Source organism: Saimiri boliviensis, chromosome 7, assembly GCF_048565385.1.
Source record: "Saimiri boliviensis isolate mSaiBol1 chromosome 7, mSaiBol1.pri, whole genome shotgun sequence".
Classification (NCBI taxonomy): Eukaryota; Metazoa; Chordata; class Mammalia; order Primates; family Cebidae; genus Saimiri; species Saimiri boliviensis.
The window spans coordinates 114,680,048-114,702,689 of NC_133455.1; the positions used below are offsets into that span (position 1 = coordinate 114,680,048).

At 36.9% G+C, this 22,642-nt stretch overlaps 1 protein-coding gene across 2 annotated transcripts in view; it reads right to left on the minus strand.

Moving 5' to 3' along the window:
• The window catches only part of PTPRO (protein tyrosine phosphatase receptor type O), a 270,735-nt gene that overhangs the window by 92,235 nt on the left and 155,858 nt on the right, over nt 1-22,642 (minus strand). For both annotated transcript variants that reach the window (XM_003934569.3, XM_003934568.3), the window contains exons 3-7: nt 14,603-14,761; nt 11,790-11,942; nt 9,353-9,796; nt 7,370-7,531; nt 2,902-3,098 (exon numbers count right to left, since the gene is read on the minus strand). In XM_003934569.3, coding sequence (XP_003934618.1) covers nt 2,902-3,098; nt 7,370-7,531; nt 9,353-9,796; nt 11,790-11,942; nt 14,603-14,761 — 1,115 coding nt within the window. The remainder of the gene's footprint in view (nt 1-2,901; nt 3,099-7,369; nt 7,532-9,352; nt 9,797-11,789; nt 11,943-14,602; nt 14,762-22,642) is intronic.

Here is a 22,642-nt window from a genome sequence, read left to right on the forward strand (position 1 = left end):
AATGAGGGCAAATTCAAATGAATGTGTACAATGTACCATATGGAAGGCAAAAACTCTAAACTTCATAAAATCAGGGTGCAAATCTAATTTGCCCTTATCTCTGGCACCTCACACAGGATCCAAAGGACCCACCTCGCACACAATCACACAGAAATCAGCAGAGTTATGGGACAGAGTAGCAGCACTAGCAGCACATCTCACAGATCACCAAGGTAATATATAAAACAGTGGCCCTATGGTACAGTTAGTGGTAGAGGTAAAGAAGAGAGAGTGAGATTATGAAATAGCAAAACTTTATAATTAGTTATTAATAAGTGCTTGGCTTTAGAATGTTTATCTTAGAGTGACAAAAATGCTTTGCTTGGACAAATTTTAGTTAGGCTTCTGAAGCTTCTTCTAAACCCATCTGTGCACTTCCTTGTAAAATCCAGTTTTAGCAAAGAACATTGCATTGCTGCTGAGTCTGTTTAGCCAGAACTCCCATTCTTGATATTTGATTACCCTCGGTATCCCATCGGGTTCCTCATCCCCTATCATCTCCCAGGTGATGTCTGATCACCTTGGCCTGTCTTCAGCAGAATCCTGTTAGGCAGATTTGGCTAGAACCCTCTTACCCCTGCTGTTTTCTCTAAGTAGTTTTCCATCTGCTGATTCCCCTACACTGCTTCTTGGCTATAAATTGCTGCTTGCTCATGGCTGTATTTGGAGCTGAACCCAATCTCTCACCACCACTGCAAGACCCTGTAGCAGTGGTCCCTATGCCTAACACAATGGTCCTGAATAAGGTCTTCCTTACCATGCATTAATAAGTATCATTAATTAGTTTTTTCTCTAACAGGAGCCACATTTTGAACTTTCTATTTAATATAATCATGGTACCATTAATATATGAATAGAACTTAAGAAATACTATGTTTTTTTTCTGTTTAATGGTTTCTTTAAGAAATAAGCCCAAAGCCCAAGTTAGATCCATCCTGTTGAGAACATCTGACAGATTTCTTTGATTAATGGCCACATGATTCTAATCTGGTTCCCGAGACTTTTTGAACTTATACATCCTCATCTGAAAAGTGTGTGCATGTATGTGTGTGGTGGAGCAATGGATATTTGTGTGTGTGTGTGTGTGTGTGTGTGTGTGTGTGTGTAGTGGCATAATGGACTATGGTGGTATGCTATTAATACAAATCTCAGAAAGTTCTTGTGGCAACTGAGATGATATCTAGCATGGTGGTCTCATTCCTGCACTCCCCTTTAAATATTAGTCTTCTTGCTTATAATCCTGAATAGGACATTTCATGTTCTGTTTTCCTATTTGCATTTTGAGAAGATACTGTAAACGTACATTTGGACTAGTCTTTTCTGGCTCATTGATAATTTACAATATCTACCTCTACCTTTAGCCTTTGTCTCCTTATGTGAAAGATATGTAATGTGTACATTAGGTAGGGCAAGGGGAGAAAGGTACCTTGAAGCAGTTGAGTTCTAGGTCAAGGTCTGTAGGGGAAAACACGCTTTTCTGTCAATATAATCAGTCCGTCATTTTGGGTATGCTCAGGAAAGGAAGCTAATAAGTTATACAATGAACTGTGATTACTAGTTAATCCATTTAGCATATTTATTCCTTCATTTAATTCAACTCTAGGGGCTCCTCATTCTCAAGTAAATGCTTATCTCAGCATTCTATGGCTTTCTAGTGCTCCAAACAACACGATTCCTAAATTCATCTTATCAATTTGCAATTTCTCATTGTTTGAATTTCATTAAATGATTCATTTTCCTGGGAGGAATGGAAACATCCCAAATAGCTCTCATATAGCAAACATCTTTTCTGTGCGTTACATATTCAATTCATACATTGGATATGTAACGCACAGAAAAGATGTTTGCTATATGAGAGCTATTTGGGATGAATTGATAATGAACTGATAATTTTTGCCTTTAGGGAAGAAAATTTGTTTGTAAGACACCAAGAACCACCAAATCTGACCTTTTAAAAACATAAGGCCAGATTTTAGAAAGATAGGACTGGGCCCGAGGTTCTCAGGGCATCTGAAAGCAAGCTCCACTCTGGGCTCAAGTTGCACGGTATCACTGGGGATTGATCTGGCGTGTGCATTCCTTCTGCTAGCCACTCACAGGACTACTGAGTTGATCGCTGCCTCTGCCTGCCCCTCGCTCTCCTCTGTGCACAGCTGACTCATGTTTTCCTCAAAGCTCTTCTCAGTTGTGACTCGTGAGGGGGTAGTTTTTTACTTTATATTCTTTATATTTTTGAGTTTTTCTTTTCAGCAAGAACGTATTACTTTTATAGTCAAAATGAAAATTTTAAAAATGCAAAAAAAGTAAAACAGACAAACAAACACAAAACCCTCCAACCCTCTACTTGATTGTCTCCCTCCCTGGGACATTTTTTTTTCCAACCCGTTTCCAAGTCCCCTTTCCCCTTCATCCACGCTACTCATGCTCAGCTCTTCTTCCTGTGAACTCCTCTGGACTCTCATCATTCATTTTAAGCTGACGCCTTATTCTATACAGTGCAGTCATTATATGTTCACTTATCTATGGTTCTCACTAGATTATCAGCTCTGCAAGAGCAGGATGTTTAAAATTTTCTAACATCTGTCTTAGTACCTGGCACATCACAGGTGCTTAGCAAATTCCCTTGAATGAGGAATGAAGGAGAAAAGAACATGACCCTCCTATGAAGAGCAGGGAGATTATAGTGCAATCAAAAAGCCATTCCCACTCGTTTCTGTCCCATCTGGATCTTGGTAACACTCATACAACACACCCATCCCGGGAGAGCTTAGCCTGGCTTCTTGCAAGTGCCTCCTTGACATTGTCCTGTAAGACTATTCTTAGGTGGGACCGGTGAGCCCATCCTCACTTCTTTTCCTTTACCTGAGTGCAGTACTGCTTTTCAAGCCTCTGGCTCTCCTTTTGTTTCTGGCAGGTCAGCGACACCACAGACACAATGGTGCTGTTGTAGTTTTCTTGGGAAGACGTCCAGGACATCAAGGCAGTGGTTGAGCTTAAAACGTGGACACTCACGTGCTGGGGCTTCTCAGTCAGTTCTTCGATCCACTCTCCTGCAGGACCTGCACATTTCAAATTGGAATACAGGGGAGGCTGCACACTGCACTGATCGAGATAAAAGATCCTGGTTTAAAAAATCATGTTGTTTACTTTTTGCCCTTACAAAGAGATTCAGTGTAAGATTCGTGGTCCTCTGCCCAACCACAATCCTCTACTCCTTGACCTCACCTGATCTAAACAGCAGCCTCAGCAATAACAGCAGAAATGGAAGCGTCGATTCAACGTGAAAGTTGTCTGGTAAATTCTTAACCAGAGAAAATTTACTTCTTATTAACAAAGAGTGATCATGGCAGTGTGGCATTTCATCAGGGTTTACAATTCCTTTGCTACTAGGAACTTTGGCCTCTAGAAATAATTACTTTGAGATTCAAATCAGCCTCGACTGATTTGCTTTCCTGTGAAAACATTTGAATTTGGCAACAGTGAGAACAAAAAGGCAGGCCGTGACTATAGTGGAGAAGAAACAGTCAACAGGTTGGCTCCGTTAAAGAAGCTGGCTACAACTGGGTGATCATTTGAGGGACACAACAGGATCCTTACCATAAAATATCTCCAGAGAGATGCCCAGCCTTAGCTTTGTTCTCTTATGTACCTAAAGTGGTTCTTAACACAGTGCTGGACACCTGGAAAGGACTTAAGACATGTTAAGGTGATTATTATCTACAGAAATTCCCTGCTGATATGCAAATGTGAAACTTCCATTCATCTGCTTAGGATGCATTTCTCAGCTCCTTAATTGAGTGCTGTATTCCTAGGCTGAAACCCAGGAGAGGAAAAGAAGCAGGTGGCTCTACTGGGAAGGACATACTAAGATTTGGTATAAATGGTGCAGAAGAAATGAGGACAAACAATGGTATTAATTATAGTAAAGACATATGGAACTCATTACGTATTTATATATTTGTTCCTGGCAGGTCAGTGACAACCGCAGACACGGGATGCTACTTTAGTTCTCTTGGGAAGACATCCAGGACATCACAGCAGCGGTCGAGCTTAAAACATGGGCGCTCACATGTAACTCCTTTCCAGCATATAAACTGCTTTAAGTTTATATGTGTTACATATTTTATTCTTTTAATTAATTAATTAATTTTGAGATGGAGTCTCACTCTGTTGCCCAGGCTGGAGTGCAGTGGAGCGATCTCGACTCACTGCAACCTCTGCCTCCTAAGTTCAAGTGATTCTCCTGCCTTAGCCTCCGAGTAGCTGGGATTACAGGTGCCCACAACCACGTTGGAGTAATATTTGTATTTTTAGTAGAGAGAGGGTTTCACCACATTGGTTAGACCAGTCGTGAACTCCTGACCTCAGGTGATCCACCTGCCTCAGCCTCCCAAAGTGCTGGGGCTACAGGTGTGAGCCACTGTGCCCAGCCCCTTTAACTTTTACAACAAGCCAATGAGATACGTACTGTTATTAAATCTCACTTTTCAGATGAGAAAACTGAGGCAGAGATAGGGTAAGTAGAGCTAGGATTCACACACAGGAAGTCTGATTCCAAAATCCATGCTCTCAACCCTGCATGAGACTTCCTGAAGCACTGTGATATACTGAAAATTTGGAGATGGAATAATTGCACCAAAACTCAGTTTGGTCCTTACCAGTGGTGCAACTTTGGACAAATGAGTTAACTTCTCTGAATCTCAGTCATTGCATCTGTTACATGGGTAAACCATGGAGTTTTAGTATTAACAGAACTTTAGAGAGCCACTGCCTTATTTTGCTGATATGGTTTGGCACTGTGTTCCCACCCAAATCTCATCTCTAATTGTAATCCCCACCTGTGGAGGGAGAGACCTGATGAGAAGTAATGGGATCATGCAGGTGATTTCCCCCATGCTGTTCTCAAGATAATGAGGGAGTTCTCACGAGATCTGATGGTTTAAAAGTGGCAGTTTCTCTTGCTTTCTCTCTCTGTCCTGACACCCTGTGAAGAAGGTGCTTGCTTCCCCTTCGCCTTCAGGTATGTTTGTAAGTTTCCCGAGGCCTCCCTGGCTATGCAGAACTGTGAGTCAAACCTCTTTCCTTTATAAATTACTCAATCTCGAGTAGTTCTTTATAGCAGTGTGAAAATGGACTAATACATTTGCTGATGAGGAAACTGTCACATCACAGATATAAATGCGCTGCCTGAAGTCACAGAGCTAGTAAGTGCTTGTGACCCAACCCACACCTCCGGTCTCCCGAGTCAGTGTTTTGTGACGATCTGATTATTTACCTAACAAGGTTGTTGTTGGGATCAAATGAGGTAATATGTGTTAGAGAACTATATAAACATGAAGTGTTACTACTGTTCTGAAGACTGCTGGTGGAGTGGGGACACAGAAGGCGAAGATGGAGGAAGCAAGACAAATTCACTTATTTAATAGTTTTACCTTATGACGGACCTGCTAATCAACTCAAGAAAATGGGTCATTGAAGCCTACATGAAAATGGATTTTGTTATCAAATATTCCTGAGTTCTCATCTTAATTTTGATACTTGGGAAAGTGACTGAAATGTCAGCAATTCAGTTTGTTTAATGTGAAAAATGGGGGTAATAAAAATGTTTCCTTCATAAGGCTATTGGTCAGGAAAAATGGGCTGCAAATATACTTTAGCTGGTCTGTGACTACATTATGATGAACCAAAGCAAGCCACCCTAATTTGTTGCTTACTTACCCCATTAGGTATAAGTATTTATATCTGTGGTATCAATTTTTTAAACCACGGAAGTATACACAGTACATCTGAATAGCACATTACCACAGAACAGAATATTCTAAGCACTTAAAAAGTCATTCTTTTAGCAACAGAGAAAAAACACAACTTCTGGGAGCCTGTATTTTTCTAGATAAATATTAAGATGCATCTTTTTAAAGTAATCACAGTTTTGAGCAATTCCAACATATTCTCAATGGCACTAGTCACTTTGAATACTCTTAGAGCAGAGTGGATAAAAGATACACGTGGTGCCATAAATATTTCTTGAATGTACAAAAGAATGAATACTGAAACAGTATAACTCCAGCCTACGATTTTATAATTTGACATGAGAAGCAAGATGTACATAAAATAAACCTAGAAAAATACCACATACTAGTAAGTTCTGTGTTTTGTGCTGTGTACCATGAGACAGAATAGGAAATCAGAGAAGAGAAAAGTTAGAAAGACCAGAATTGTTGCGGGAGTTTTCATGGAGGCTGTTCCTACTTGCAGTGAATCTGTACTGGTGAAGAAACAGTCTATTTAGTCAGTGAGGCATTTTCAATCTTATGGGAAGAACAAAATACTCAACTTTGTTCTGTTTCTTATGTAATTACATGTCCAAGGCCTCTCACACTTGAAGAACACACAATGCAACTGGGAATACCTTTTCTATGCGCCTGATAAATCTTTCAGGCCTTTATTTTGACAGAGGTGACATTTTTGTTTTTCTTTTAAGTAAAAATATTATATGGGACATTTTCAACATTTTTAAGCTGCTACATAAACTGAGCTCCTCTTCTGCTCTCATCTACCTTCAATGAAAGGTGGTATTTTTCCTTTCCAGACAGCAGTAGGATACGCGGTGGTTATCCTTTTCTGAGGGTAATTTTTATTCTTTGCCTTCTGGTTTTTCTTTCTGCTGATCAGAGGCACATATAACCCCTGATAGGGTAGGTTACTGACTTTTTACCTCTATACTTCCAGTAAACTTAATCAGTTTAGCTAAACATATTATAGAGGCAGGCACTGTTTGTGCAGCCTTCAGAGCCTAGCTTTTGCTGTACTGTTACCCTTATGGAATCAGTAAAGGCCACCCTCGGACTTGACATTGGGGCTTTTAGGATGCTCCAGCTATGACTTTTTCCACCAATTTTATGGAGACTATCTGGATGTAGCCACACTTGAATCTTTGTCTTCCTTTGAGCCCCACAGGTTCAATACTCTAATGAGATTTTTCACAGTTCTATTATATCATTTCATTATGGCCTCAAACAAATGTCACATTTTCCAAACTGTATGTCCACATCCTTGGAGAGTTTGTTATGGCTAAGGTCAGTTTAATAAATGTTCAATTATCACAATAGTAAAATAATTCTCAAGTTAAACCCATGGATAGGATTGCTACTATTTCACATGCATATATTTCCTCTTCTATCCAAAGCTTGTGGATCTCAGCCTTTCCTGACCTCGAAGACTTCTCAGCATCCCTAAGGTTTGTGATAATTGACACCTGAGTATCATTAATCTCACCAGTTCCATTATTCTACCTCCCCAGTAAGTGTCAAATGATCTCTTTGTTACTTACTGATATAAAAGCTGAGTGATTTTGCTGACTGACTTTTTCGAGTTTCACAAGATCCTGAGGAACTAAAGGTTGTCACAGATAACTTATATTTCCCAGGTTCCTTCAGTTCTGCAACAAATTCATGTGCTTCTTCATCCACTGTCAAATATTCAGTAAAGTTCTCTAAATCATATATAAAAAAGAGAAGATATATGAATTGACACCTGGAAAGGCCCTGGGTATAGACAAGTCAATTAATGTAAAAAATAGGTATTTTAGATGTTCCCTACTTTTGTCAAGTTCAATTACACCTCTAAACTAAACGTACTATTAAAGCATAATGAATAAGAGCTCAATATTTTTACAATCCTCCACATAACAAAACTAAAATATGGCATTTAACTCAATAAAACTGGGAATGGGTATACACAGTGTATCTTTATGCACTCCTACCTAACGAAATTATGGATACAAAATAGAAGCAGATAGTCAGGAAAAGATAACAATTGTTGACTTTCTCATCATGATATAAGGGCTAAAAAATAACCAGCATCAAATATCTTGGAAGTTCTTCGTGGCAGCACTAACCATCCAGAAATGCTTTAACATATATTTAAAATATATCTCAACCACTTTGTGTCTAACTTTTTAAGATATAGTTTCTTATGTATCACAGAACTTAAGGTAAAATAAGAAATAATAATAAAAGTAATATTTTTCCTTCATCCATTTGCTTTCAGAACTTCTTAAAGAAGGAAATATTTCACATTGTGTCACAGTCAACCCATCTTCTGTGGCTTATTACTTCATTTGAAGTCATTATCAGCAGTTGGTGACTACAACAGTCTTCAAAAGAAGATGCTGTAGTCAGGTAAAAACATAATAGAACTTTCATGAGAAGAGGCAGTTAAATATTTTTGTAATTACAAGAGTCTATTTGCTGTGGGAACATATTTAGGAACAGAGAAATAAAATATATTAGGGAAACAAAAAAATACAGGCAATCCCAGGAAAATGACTTTTGACTCAAATAACTAAGAATTTTCATTTCATGTCATACTTGGGTATCGTGGAAAGCTTTATCATCTTTTGTAGAAGAATCCACAGATTTTGTATATCATTTTATTAAGTAAAATAGGATTGTACAGTATGCCAGTATATGAGACTACATGGGCCTTAAAGCCTTATTCTAAAAATAAGGTTATCATTGTAACTTCAAATTTTTATAAATTATAACCTCTGCAACACAAACTACTAGACTGGAAAATGGAAAATGAAGTATATTGCTGTAAAAACTAAACAAACATCAAATAACCATAAAAATCTACCAAACAACTATTGAAATGGGAATCATGACCCAGACTTGTTGAAAATCATGGCTCTACTTTCCTAAGTTACTAGGCTAAAATAAAAGGAACGAATCTCAGATGCTATAGTAGCTATATGGAAATGTCAGTTGCTGGGTATTTTGTTTTATTTTCAGCTTCTCTTTGGTAAACTATGGTTCTGGTTCCAGAGGGGCACACCCTAAAGACAACAAGAGAGGCTGGTTAGCAGGACACAAGCCTCATATTCTTGAGGAAGTAGTAATGTTTTCATAGGTATTACTTTGCATATGAGAAATTTGCATATGAGAAAACAAAATTTCTTTAGGATATGCTGTAATTTTCTGGGATAGTTAGATCTTTAATTCAAAATATTTCCAGAGATGATATTTTCCTCATTGTTCTGAGGCATGTGAAATGTTGAGCAGTAAAATGTATACAGTTGGCAGTACTTACAACTTGTGAATCACTTAAACCTTCTGATTCTTATCCAGTCTATTCATTTGGGTTTTCTGCTCTCAGTCTGCATTGGATACCCAATTAAATTCTTCCCTTACTTTACCATTATTCTTTGGATATTAACTGTCTATGATCAGTCTTTCTAAACTCATATTTTAAAACATTTCAATTTCCCTTCCTTTGTACCAGTTCTATTTCCTCTGATTTCCTACTGCTTTACCTTCTCGTTCAATATGGATATGGAACCCATCAAAAGCAGTGGGTGGTTTGGGTGGTAACCAGGTCAATATCATTTGCACAGGGAAAAAGGAGAAAGAGCTCGATGTTGACTTCTCTGTCTCACTGAGCGTACTGGTATTTTCATATTCCATTGGAAGTACACTGACAAATTCATCTTCACTTTCAGGAGTTGCAGATGCACTGTCCCACCAATAGGGCTGAGATGTAGTTTCATAGTCACTGCTATTAAAATCAGGCCAACCAGAAGAATTGTTGCCAGAGGGAATTTCAGGGGTTTCTTCTGTAAAATGGAAGAGTTTTTCTTTTCCTGCTGCATCTTGTGATCTCATGAAGGATTCCTCTGGGAAATTGCCACTCTGTTCTTCCCAGTTGTTTTTGTTCAAGTTTATGATACGAACAGAAATATTTTGAGGTGGATAAGGGGCTGTAAGAGAGAGAATTTTCATTTTCAAGTAATTTTTAGTTCAATTATAGTGAACACTTAATCTCTTAATGAGTCAGGTACACAAGCAGATTTTTAAAAATGTAATTTAATTTTATTTCTAATATGTAGACAAATTTACATTAAGATAAACTGTGTCTTTTTCCATATACATACTTCTAAAATTTTGTGGATGATGTGTACCTATCAATATATCACTAGTCACACTTCAGATATATTAACTTGCAATATTATGCTTGTTGAAGTGGTAATTTAACCACTTCTAAAAGCAGGGTATGTAAATATTTTTCAGTTTATCATAATCTCACTTACAAAAAATGAATTTCTGTTCCTGGATTTTTATTACAAAAAGAAAAAACAAGTATAGTGTGTTTACAGCTATCAAGATGACAATACTTCACGTGACATAGTTGAACCTAGAAAAGCTGCATACGTGTGTTGCCCTTAGAGATGTTAACACACATGTTAAAAATATGACTTCACTCCCCACCTCTCTAAAATGAGAACTAAGAGCACAAAATGAGTTTATAAATTATGGAAGCACACTTTACTTACAGGGGGAAAATTATGAAGACACACTGCATAGTCTTTGCCTGTAACAATTTCTACTTGTCCTTCATTAGCAGTTCAATTATCACCTCTTTCATGAACTTCCTTTTTTTTTTTTTTTTTTTTTTTTTGAGACGGAGTTTCACTCTTGTTGCCCAGGCTGGAGTGCAACGGTGTGAACTTAGCTTACTGCAACCTCTGCCTCCTGGGTTCAAGTGATTCTCTTGCTTCAGCCTCCCAAGTAGCTGGGATTATAGAGTCCTGCCAGCATGGCCAGCCAATTTTTGTATTTTTAGTAGAGACGGGGTTTCACTGTGTTGCCAGGCTGGTCTCGAACTCCTGATCTCAGGTGATCCACTCACCTCGGCCTCCCAAAGTGTAGGGATTACAGGCATGAGCCACTGCGCCTGGCCCCATGAGCTTCTAATAAAATTTATCTCTTTCCTGTGTGTTGTTAATTAACTTTGTACCTCTTTTACAACATTTATCTCATTCTGCCTTGTATGACAGCCATTTGTGTAGTACTTGTACCATTTTTTGAGGACAAAGACCCTGTCTCATCAGTCTCATCTTCATCTCTCAATATTTAGAACAACTTCCAAGTAGAATGTACTCAATTAATGTTTTTACGGCTTACTTGGAATAATGAAAAACACAAATAGAATCTTAAATGTTGACATTAGGTGAATTTGTGATTTAGCTGAAATAGTTTCCTGGTCTTAGACTAATAAATAAGAATTATGACAGCTTAGAATTTCAAACTGTCAAGACTTTAGAAGTAAGCTATCATAATGCCTTCCTGAGGCTCACAAGAATGGCCTCTCCAGCATTCCTATTGAGTACTCAGGCACATTAGGCACATACAGTGTTGCTTATATTGGTGATGGGTACTTAGTAAATAATGCTCATTTTATCCATTTATTCTTCCATCCATCCATTCTTCCATCCATCCATCCGTCCATCCATCCATCCATCCATCCATCCTACAATAGTGCTTCATATTAGGGATGCCACAAAAATTAAACACTGCAAGTTTTAGATACATTTGAATTTCAATATTTTCCTTTAATAATCTGATAATCTGTACTTGAATATCTTCTCTCTCTTTTTCTGCCATAGGGCCAATTGTCAGCAATAACTGATGTCTACTAGATCCAGGTAAGTTACTTAATTATAACCTTTGGTAATATGTAGCTTTTTATTCAAATAATACAAATCTATGATTGCATTGACATATTTTAGATTTTTCTTATTGAATATTTTGGCCAGTTCTTTTTACATTGATAGAAAATTATTTTAAGTTATTAAACATACATACTTTCTTTCTTTGGTCTGGACCAGAATATTTCTTAGGATAAAAAATAAATGTACAGCAAAATATAATTGAATTAGTTTTTCACTATATTTGATTCATCAGTAGACTTACCAGTTCTGTGCTGTTTGGGTTCATGACTGACACCACTGTACTCAACAAGGGTACTTTTATTAAAAGTTGCTTCAGATACCAGCTGAAAGGTGATATTACTATAACAGATTCCTGGCAGCCAGTGATTAAATACTGTTTTTCCCTTAAAGAAATCTGTGAAGAGAAAGTCAACTACATGAAAAAATATGGTCTTCTAAATGTCACACATTCTGGAAAGTTTGAAACAATTATGGTTAAACATTCATAAAATAATGTTTCTTTCAACTCCTGTTATGGTCAGTAATAAAAAGTTAGTAGAAAGCTAGAGATGAAACTTCAAATGTTTAGACTCGATACTGAAGGGCTTTTTCCGTTAGAATTCCTAAGGAGATTGGACACAGTTGGAATTAACTTTTTATGGTAGAAACTTTTCAGGTATGTATTAAGTGAAGGAGATAATAGAAAGAAATTGTAGAGATTAAGTTTACACTGGCCATTTACTATGTTTTTGGGGGGATGGAGTTTTGCTTTTGTTGCCCAGGCTGGAGTGCAATGGTGTGATCTCAGCTCACTGCAACCTCCGCCTCCTGGGTTCAAGCAATTCTCCTGCCTCAGCCTCCCAAGTAGCTGGAATTATATTCATGCACCACCATGCCTGGCTAATTTTGTATTTTTAGTAGAGATGAGGTTTCTCCATGTTGGTCAGACTGGTCTCAAACTCCTGACCTCGGGTGATCTACTCTCTTAGGCCTCCCAAAGTGTTGGGATTACAGGTGTGAGCCACTGTGACTGGCCTACACTGGCCATTTACTTTAAGATAAAAATTAAAGGTATTTTGCCACCTTCTGGCCTAAAAAAGAAAGCAATTTACAAGAAAAGTTTTGTTTGTTTGTTTGTTTTTTTTTTTGAGACAGAGTTTCGTTCTTGTTACCCAGGCTGGAGTGCAATGGCGCTATCACTGCTCACCACAACCTCCGCCTCCTGGGTTCAGGCAATTCTCCTGCCTCAGCCTCCTGAGTAGCTGGGATTACAGGCATACACCACCATGCCCAGCTAATTTTTGTATTTTTAGTAGAGACGGGGTTTCACCATGTTGACCAGGATGGTCTCGATCTCTTGACCTCGTGATCCACCCGCCTTGGCCTCCCAAAGTGCTGGGATTACAGGTGAAGTTTTCTTTTAGAAAAACTAGCCTAATTTAAAACTGGTATATTGGCCAGTTTGTAGACAGAACCTGCCCAAAAAGAGAAAAAATAAAAATCTGGATTCCTTAGAAAACTTGAAAGAGAATAACAATAAACTTAAAAAACTAGTCCAACTCAAAAGAAATGAGAGAAATAAAAAAGTATCACTTATTGAAATGCAATTTGAAAATTGCTTGAAAATTAGTTGACTTAAGAATAAGGGTATATTAATTCTTTTTAAATTCATAGTTGTTAACAAAAGTTTCAGCAATTGCTTTTTAATTATTCATAAATGTATTTGCATATGATCTATCAATAAATAGTGTTCCATTTATTAATTTGCAGGTAATCTGTTTTTATTGTAAATAAAGAATGTAATAATTTGTGGAATTTATTTTTATTTTTTCAAAGTTAAAAAAACTAAATTCACTGCATATAATTAATTAATTAATTAATTCTGAGAGGGAGCCTCCCTCTGTCACCCAGCTGGAGTGCAATAGTGCTATCTTGGTTCACTGCAACCTCTGTCTTCTGGGTTTAAACAATTCTCCTGTCTCAACATCCTGAGTAGCTGGGATTAAGGCACCTGCCACAACGTCCAGCTAGTTTTTTTGTATGTTTTAGTAGAGACAGTGTTCCATCATGTTGGCCAGGCTGGTCTTAAACTACTGAACTCAAGTGATCTGCCTGCCTCAGCCTCCCAAAGTGCTGGGATTACAGGCGTGAGCCACCACTCAGGCCCCACTGCCTGTATTTTAAATAGATCTCATAAAAAAAAAAATAAATCCATGGAAGAAATGAGTGTGTAAAAGCAGCAAGTCAAAGAGACATTTTTCTGGATGTCATGCTCTGTGTGCTTCAGTACTCTTTCTCTTCCCACCAATACATGTTTCCAGTTACAGTCAGCCAATTCTGATACCATTACCTGCCTCCCACCCGCAGCTGATGTGTCCTGAGTGTATTCAAGTTCCTTCTCTGGGTTTCACTCCCAATGAAGCTGAATGCCCTTTCTTCCCTCTCCCTCTAGCCCCTTCTATCCAGAGAAGTTGATTTCGTAACTTTGACTAATTTGCAGTATTAGTTCTCCTGGCCTCTTTTCTCTCTCCCCTCCCACAAGGGTCCCATCGAGCCAGTAAAACAGCAAAACTAATTTTTGTATATTTATGTATTCATTTACCTAGTCATACAGATAGATATATACACAGAAACTAAAAAGGATTGTCTTTTGCCTTTGAGGATGTTGGATCATCTCCAAGTGAAACTTTGCAAAAAGCATCACTCTGGCTTCCCAGTCCCAGAAATGCCCATGTAACGTACCCAGAAGGAAATGGTTACTTGTGCTTCTAAACTTAAGCCTAAATTTATTTCCTGCACCAGGCACGATGCCTTAGGGAATGGTAATATGTAAGTGATAATAATTTGAGTATTTCTCATGCTGTGCACATGACACACGGCTCTAAAGTAATGAACCAGATGTTCTAGGCCTCCTCATAACATGATTTTCATAAATTAATAACTATTTTTAAGGGTTCATTTGTAGGTCAGATAGTGAATTATAAAATCTCATTGGAATAAGAGAGAACATCATTTGGGAAAAGCTTTGTCAAAAGTGACGGTCGTCAGTGATTCAACCTTCCTTTTGCCGCTTACCTTTATATAGCATTGTCCGGAAGTCTTTACCTTCCCAGTAGCTAATGTTCACTCTTGTGAAAACATTATATTTTTCTGGGTAATGAATTTCAAATAGGACTCCTGTTTCAGGAGAAGGTTTATAGTCATATATTGAAACACTGGTTACAGGTAGAGGTTCTACAGAAGTGAAGTAAATGGAGAAAGGGAAAAGAAAGAAGAGAAAGGCTGATATCAATACTTGCATGAACCAAGGATTACGCATATCAGAAATTACCACATATTTTCACTCTCTGTGAGCACTAAACTGTTCAGCACTGATGAACTGAATGTTCTTAGCAGCAATTAATAAAGTACATTTTATATGGTACTTTCTGATTTTTGAAGAACTTTCACATTTATTTTTCCTTTTTCAACAATACTGAGATCTAGGAAGAGCAAATATTAATATCTCCATCCCACAGATAAATGTAATGATAACTCACAGACTAAATTATTTGTCTGAGGTAATTCAACAAGTACATGGCAGTCTGTATCTCCAGATTCCTAGTTTGTTTTTCTTTTTCTCATGCGAAGGAAATTTTACATTAGTAACAGACCAGTAACAGAAAATAAATTTTGGCTCAAACCCATGATAGTTATGATTATTTATTTCTTCGTTTGAACATAGCACTTATTTTTTCTATATTAAGTATAAAATTTCAGATTATATTTCCATTGTTGTAAAAAATATATTATGTGGTGTTTATCAAGCCACTCTTTCTATAGAAGTTTAAAGAAAACATTTCTATTTTGCTTGAGTAGTTCATTCACTGGAAAACTTTAAAAATACTAACTGTTTAAAATCCATGATCGATATGTATATCTCCTCCCTATCCCACCATTTTGCAAAATTCTTGTTAATAAACAGATTTTACTTGTGTTTTATTAATTTTATTAAGAATATATGTTAATTTGGTTTGGGGTCACCTGTAATCCCAGCACTCTGGGAGGCCAAGGTGGGTGGATAACCTGAGGTCAGGAGTTCGAGACCAGCCTGACCAACATGGTGAAACCCTGTTTCTACTAACAATACAAAATTAGCCAGGCATGGTGGTGCATGCCTGTCATCCAGCTGCTCTGGAGGCTGAGACAGGAAAATCACTTTAACCCAGGAGGCAGAGGTTGCGGTGAGCCAAAATCCTACCATTGCATTCCAGCCTGGGCAATAAGAGCAAAACTCCATCTCAAACAAACAAACAAACAAACAAACAAAACAAAAGGAAAAGAAATGTGAAAATAAGTAAAATTTAAAAACTGTTGAAACTCCAAAATCACTTCAAGCCTTGAGAAAGATGTGACTGTGATCTGAGTCACATATAGTTATAACTTCTGTTCTCCAATTATAGGTTAACTCACTTTATTTTTCTTGTTCTGTACAATGACTAGAGGAAATTAGATGATGTTAGGGACAAAAGCCTCCTGGCTTCTTAATTAATGACCCTTGTTGTAGATCAACTTCCCATCTTTGTTGTCCTGCATTGCTTAGGTCGGATGACAGAAAACCCTTAAATAACTATTAGACTCTGTGTAAAAAAATGTTAAATGTACCCTTCCCAAAAAAGAAACACTGCTTATAACCAATGAAATTTCTGTAATCATGTGTCAACCTTGTATGAATAATTTTTTGTAATCCTGATAAAAACCCGCCTATAGAAATGAAATACTAATTTCACTACTTCAGAGATGGACTGCATGCTCCTGGAGTTGGTGTTTCCACGTGGTCCAGCTTCACACTTTGTGCTTGAAAAACCTTTCTTTAAATGGTATTCTGACCCTTTTGACTATTTTAGATTGACAGAAAAAAAGCTTTTTGATTCAAAGTTTTAGAATTGATTGAGAGGATTCTTGGACATCATCTATAGCCTGACCTAAAGAAATGCCCTTAGTTTAAACTTTACATTTAAAAAAATTCAATTTTAATAACACGACAACTCCAAATTTGACTTACTTCTTTAATAAATAACTATTGAATATCCAGTATGTCTCAATCTGTAGCTGGATGTATTTTATTTTGTTGCTCAGGATCTCAATCTATCTTTGCTTTTGACTTTAAGAGACCCAGAAATAATTGAAGCTACATATTAATGCTTTGATTTTTCCTGAAATTTTCTGAAAAACTAAGCCCACATCTACCAAAAATTAGGAAGGCCTTCAGACTCCAATATATTTTGTGATTATGTCACTGTAGACTACGTGCTATAGTCTCTGGTTAAAAAGTTTGAATTTTCTCTTTGTCTCATTCCTAGCCTTCCTACATAAAGGTAACGTTTCAGAATGAACTCACTAACTCACTAATGTGCCATGTCAACCAACCAACCAACCAATCAACCAATCAAGCAACCCTCAAAGACTCAGTTTTGAGTTCAAAACTCCCAAATAAGTTTCAAACTGCTTCAAGTTTTTTCTTCCAACCTAGCCTAATTTACTAACCCATGGAGTCTACCAGATCCAGCTATTGACTCTAACCCTAAGAGAACTAAAATGAAAGGAAACAGAAAAAGCAGCCACGGAGCAGTAACTCCTCCACTGCTGCAGTCCTGTTTCACATCCTCGTCAGGGTTTCTTCTACTGAAAAGAGAAGTTAGAAGGGCACTCAATCTTTCATGCCCTGAGGCACAAAGTCTGTACATCAAAGCCACGACCAAACTTTGAAATTCAAAACATACTGGAGGATTGGAGGACAGATATTTTATTTTCTGATTTTTTTTTTCTTTTGCAACAAGCTACTTAAACTAAGAGAATGTCTAAAATGCTTGCTTACATGTTTGTTTTATATGTTTCTCTCAGCTTCAGTGTAAATGACCCAGGTCAGCTGTAAATCTCGTTGATGTCTAAGCATTACTGAGGAGTATTCAATCCAACAACTACTGTTTTTAGAAGAACTAAAAATGTATAGTCTAAAAATATTGTACTATCTCTCCAGTGACTTCTCTCATTATCTTTCTTTTTAGAAATTAAGTGCTGTGGTATAAACCAGAGCTATAGTTACTAACAGGCATTTCAGTGATGACAAGGTTAAATCCTAGTCTAAGTAGATAGTCCTTGCCCTGTCAGTCATTCCATTGTACTTCCCTTTCTTGTCTTAGGACCAGCCTGGACTGGACATAGAAATGGAGTTGCTGGAAAAAAGTGAATCATTTAATATCTTTGTTTATTACTTTCTTGTCTATAGATGTTTTAATTTTTCAAATAAATAAAGCATTAGAAAATGTCGTTGAAATTCCACCATATAACTGACCCAAATCCCGTTCTTTTCCAGCCATAACCAGAAGTAAATTGTTACTTTGAATCTGGTATTTATCTTCTCATGTATTTTTTTAACTTTTATATTTGTAAGCATCCAACATTGTTTTATGTTTTAAAATATTATGTAAATCATAACTATCCTGCAGCTTGCTTGTACTGCCTAACATTGTTTTAGATTTATTACTGTTGATACAAGAAAATCTAGAAACTTTATTTTAGTGTCCATTTTGCAACTACACAACCTACACAATTTATCTGTTTTTTTTTTTTTTTTTTTAGTAGATTGATTGTTTTTAATCATTCACTCTTACAAATAATGCTGCAATAAATGTTTGTGGCATGTCTCCTTAGGTTGCAAATCCTGGATAGTAGAGTCTATACATTATCTGTATCAGATACTCTCAGAAAGTTTTCTAACTGGATTAGGGCAATTTACATATCTATTAGCAGTGTATGATAGTTCCTCTTCCTCCATATTATTTTCCAACATTTGCTGATATCATCAGTCTTTTAAATTTTTGTCACTCTGAGGTGTGTGAAATTTTGTCTCTTTATTTTAATTTCCTGCTCATGGAGGAGATTAATTATTTTCCTTTTGTTTTTTGGCTAATCAGCTTTCCTTTTCTTAGAATTGTTAAATTCTTTCACATTTTTGGAGTTCTTTTTTAGTTTTTTCCTGCTAATTTGTAACATAATCTTTGTCATATACCATATTCCCATTGTCATTTTTTTTTTTAACAATTGTGTCTTCAACTTTCCTTCTGGATTTACTTTTTTTCTTGCTGAAATATATCTAGCAACAGTTCTTTAACTTAGAGCTATGGGTGTTAAATTCTCTAGGCTTTGCATATTAGAAGTTTTCTTTATTTTATCTTTATTCTTAATGTGGTTTATTCTTGATGTATCTGGGTACAAAATTCTAGGTAGACAGGTATTTTCATCAGTACTTTGAATATTTTTTTTTGTTTTCTTTCACCAGTTACTGCAGAAGGGAAGACTTCTGTCAGTAGAGTAGTCATTCCTTTGTAGATACTTTGCATTTTTTCTCTTGTACCTTTTAAGCTTATTTATTTATTTTCATTTAGCCTTAATAACCTGATGACATATAATAATGATAATAATAATAATATACCATTATATATTTAGGCATGGTTTTAGTTTTGAATTTCTCTGTTAGGGGCTTAGTTGGAATGTTCTGTCAGCCTGTGAATTCATGTCATTTTCAAGTCTTAGAAATTCTCATAATCATCTGTCCAAATATTGGACCCACCATTCCCTCCATTCCTTTCCTTTAATTCTTAAGCCTTCTTAGCTAGAGTTTCTCCCACTTCCATGCCTGTGAATTGCTGCACTGTGCTGTATTATGGAGCAAATTGCACAGTATAGTCTTCTTATTTACTACCTCTTTATAACTGTTATCATTATAGAATTTGTCCCACCCACTGAAGCTTTTCAATTAGTAAACTTTAAATTTAATAAATCAAATAAGTTTACCTAGTTTGATGAATTAAATTTTAAATTAAATGATTATATGTTTTCATTTATAAAAGCTTTAATTTATTCTATATGTTTTTATTTTATTTCTGAAATTTTTTTTTTAAGATAAGGTCTCATCACGTTGTCCAGGCTCAATTTAAACTCCTGGAAGCAAGGGATCTGCCTGCCTCAGCGTCCTGAGTAGGTGGAACTGTAGGCACAGCACTGCACTGTTTCTGCCAATTTTTTTTTTCATTAATTTCCTGGTTTAAAAAAATGGCGGTGGTTCTTACATTTATGTCCTTGACCATTAAAAACATAATTAAATTTTTGTTAAATTGCTATTTAAAATATAATCTTAACTGTTATAGTTGTTTTGATATCTATCCTTTTTAGCACAAGTTCTTCGTGTGTTTTGAGACCCAGGCTCTGGGCTCATTTTATGCTTTTCTGTTCCCCCATTTCTCTCTTATTATGTCTTACTTTTGAAAGAATTAAGCCATTGCCTCCTCTCAGACTACCAAAGCACCCAGCCTATACAGCAAGGCGTATGACATTATTTTGGCATTCTTAATATTGTGGATGACATAGTGGTTATCACAGATTCATTCACTGACTTAGAAAGTAACTAGACTTGGACCTTGGTAGTAAGATGAGTATGTGTCCCCTGCATCCTCAGGCCTTTATATATGTATTTTTTTTTTCCTCTCCAACAAGAATGTTTACCTTAAGCAGAGAGCCTGGCTCTGTGCCTTCTCTAGAGCAGAGTATTTCAGTCCTTCCTACTGTACTGCGGCCCAGACTCAATAGTGTCTTTTCCAGACCCAGAGCACAGAGGGCCCATTACTTCAGCCCATTTCCCCACTTTGAGTTTTTATCTTGTTTCTGGTTCTTAGAGAACTATTGTGTTTTTGGGTCTGGCAATGTGCTTCTGGTTTTCTTTTTGTTTTGTGGTAGGAGCAAAAGTGGATGACAAGAAGAATGTACTGCATTATTTTGACCAGAAATCCTAGCATAAGTTTTTTCTTTATTTAAAAAAAAATGACATTTAGTATGATTATTTTTTCCTTCATTAGGTGTCTCATATAATGAAAACTCATGTTCAAATTGAAGAATATTTTATGTCCCTTAATTATCTTTGAATCGTTCAAGACAGACCATGAATAGGAAAGTTTTGAAAGTTCCGGATGTGATTATCTCAGAGAAGAGAAAAAGAAATAAAAGCAGATGTGGAGCACATACTGTTTAAAGAAAACAAAAGTAGCTCTGTATTAGTTATTACATGCTAACTGCTAAGAGTTGCTTCTTTCTAAGATTGCTCTGTTTAGCTGGACTAAAAACTAAAGAAGCAATTGTGTTCATGTTCAGTAACCTCTGATGTGACCAACTGAAGAATGTGTCTCTTCTGGCATAGTTCTCTTGAGGGAGAAGATCTGGGATTAGACCCTCACTTCTGATGGCATGCACAGGGCAAAAGGACCGGACTGAGGCCAGAGCTGCTGTTTGGTGTTTAGATTTGAGACCTGAGCTGGCACCTCAAATCAGGCCAGTGAGCTATGTCTAGCAGCAGCAGCTCCCCATGTCCAGGTGAGGTGGTGATCATCACACCAGAACCTTAGTTCAAGTCCTCATCATTTCTTTCCTGGAGCATTTCAACAGCTTTCTAAATTATTCTCCCTGCCTCCATTCTCATCTTAATTTTTTTATTCATTTCTGCTCAAATTTTCAATGTCTGTAAGCTACTTGATATTCTCACTGTAGTCAGAATCTTTGTCTTAAACCAGTCACCTCCATCTCACTGATACTTCTCTGCTCAATCTGTTTCAATCTCCTTTGCTCCTGATACCTTGAGTAACTTTCTATTTAATGCCATTGATACTTCTTACATTGATTGATCCTATACTGCATGCTACATACTTTGTTAAGGAGTTCATGTTATTTTATAATGCCCCTCACCAAGTAGGAACTATAATTATCCAATATTACATATTATAATGATATGACAGATCAAGTGTGCAAACTACAGTCCACAAAGCCAAATCTGCCCTGCCACCTGTTTTTGTATGACTTTGGAGCTAAGAAAGGCTTTTACATTTTTAGATGTTGGACATAAACAAAAGAAGAATAGTATTTCATAGCACATGCAAATTATATAAAAATCAAATTTTAGTGTCTATAAATAAAGTTTAATTATAACACAGTCATGATTATTTGTTTATGTACCATCTATGGCTACTGTTGTGTTGCAACAACAGAGTTGTATAGTTGCAATATAGACTCTGTGGCCCTCAAAGCATAACACGCTTTTTATCTAAGCCATCATAGAAAAAGTTTGCTAACCCCTAGAATAAATTACAGATTTGAAAACTAAGATTTAGAGAAAGTAGTCATCTGCCCAAGGCTAAACATACAGTTTTCAGATTTCTTTGACGCTAAAGCTAATGCTTCGACCTACCACCACAAATACCTGCTTGATAGTTTTTCTATTCCAATGCAGGATTCAGGATCTCTTGGCTTGCAGCTTTGCTATAAGAGAGCTTTCCTCATTCAAATCCTATTATATAATTTCTTCCTATCACTTATAGGTTAAGGTCTAAATTCCTTTGCCAGGTACTTAAAGTTCTTCCCAACATTTCTAGCCACTTTTCTTGTTATTTTCTGGACCAGCTAACGGGTGCCATCATAACTTCCTGCAGTCACCAAGTGTGCCACGCTATGTCTGCCTCTGTTATTTGCATGTACAATTCTATTTGACTCTGTAACACTTTCCATTCATTATTCTTTCAGCAAATTTTCCTTCACTTTTCAATGATTGTTTCTTCTGTGCTGCCTTCCCAGTGTTCCCTAGGAAGACCAGGCAATTTCTTTTACATAATTCTTTCACAATGTCAGAGGTGTTTGAATCAGGGAAACTCCATCTTGAATAGGGACTGGATAAAATAAGGCTGCGACCTAGTGGGCTAGACCTTGCTGATGAAACAGGTTGCGGTAAAGAAGCCAGCCAAACCCCACCAAAACCAAGATGGCTATGAGAGTGACTTCTGGTCATTCTCATTATCTCATTGTACACTAATTATAATACATTAGCATGCTAAGAGACACCCACCAGTACCATGATAATTTACAAATGCCACGGCAGGGTCAGGAAGTTACCCTATGTAGTTTAAATGGGGCAGGAACCCTGAGTTCCGGGAATTGTCCTCCCTTTCAGGGAAAACTCATGAATAATCCACCCCCTTGTTTAGCATGTAATCAAGAATAACCATGAAAATGGGCAACCAGCAGTCCTTGGGGCTG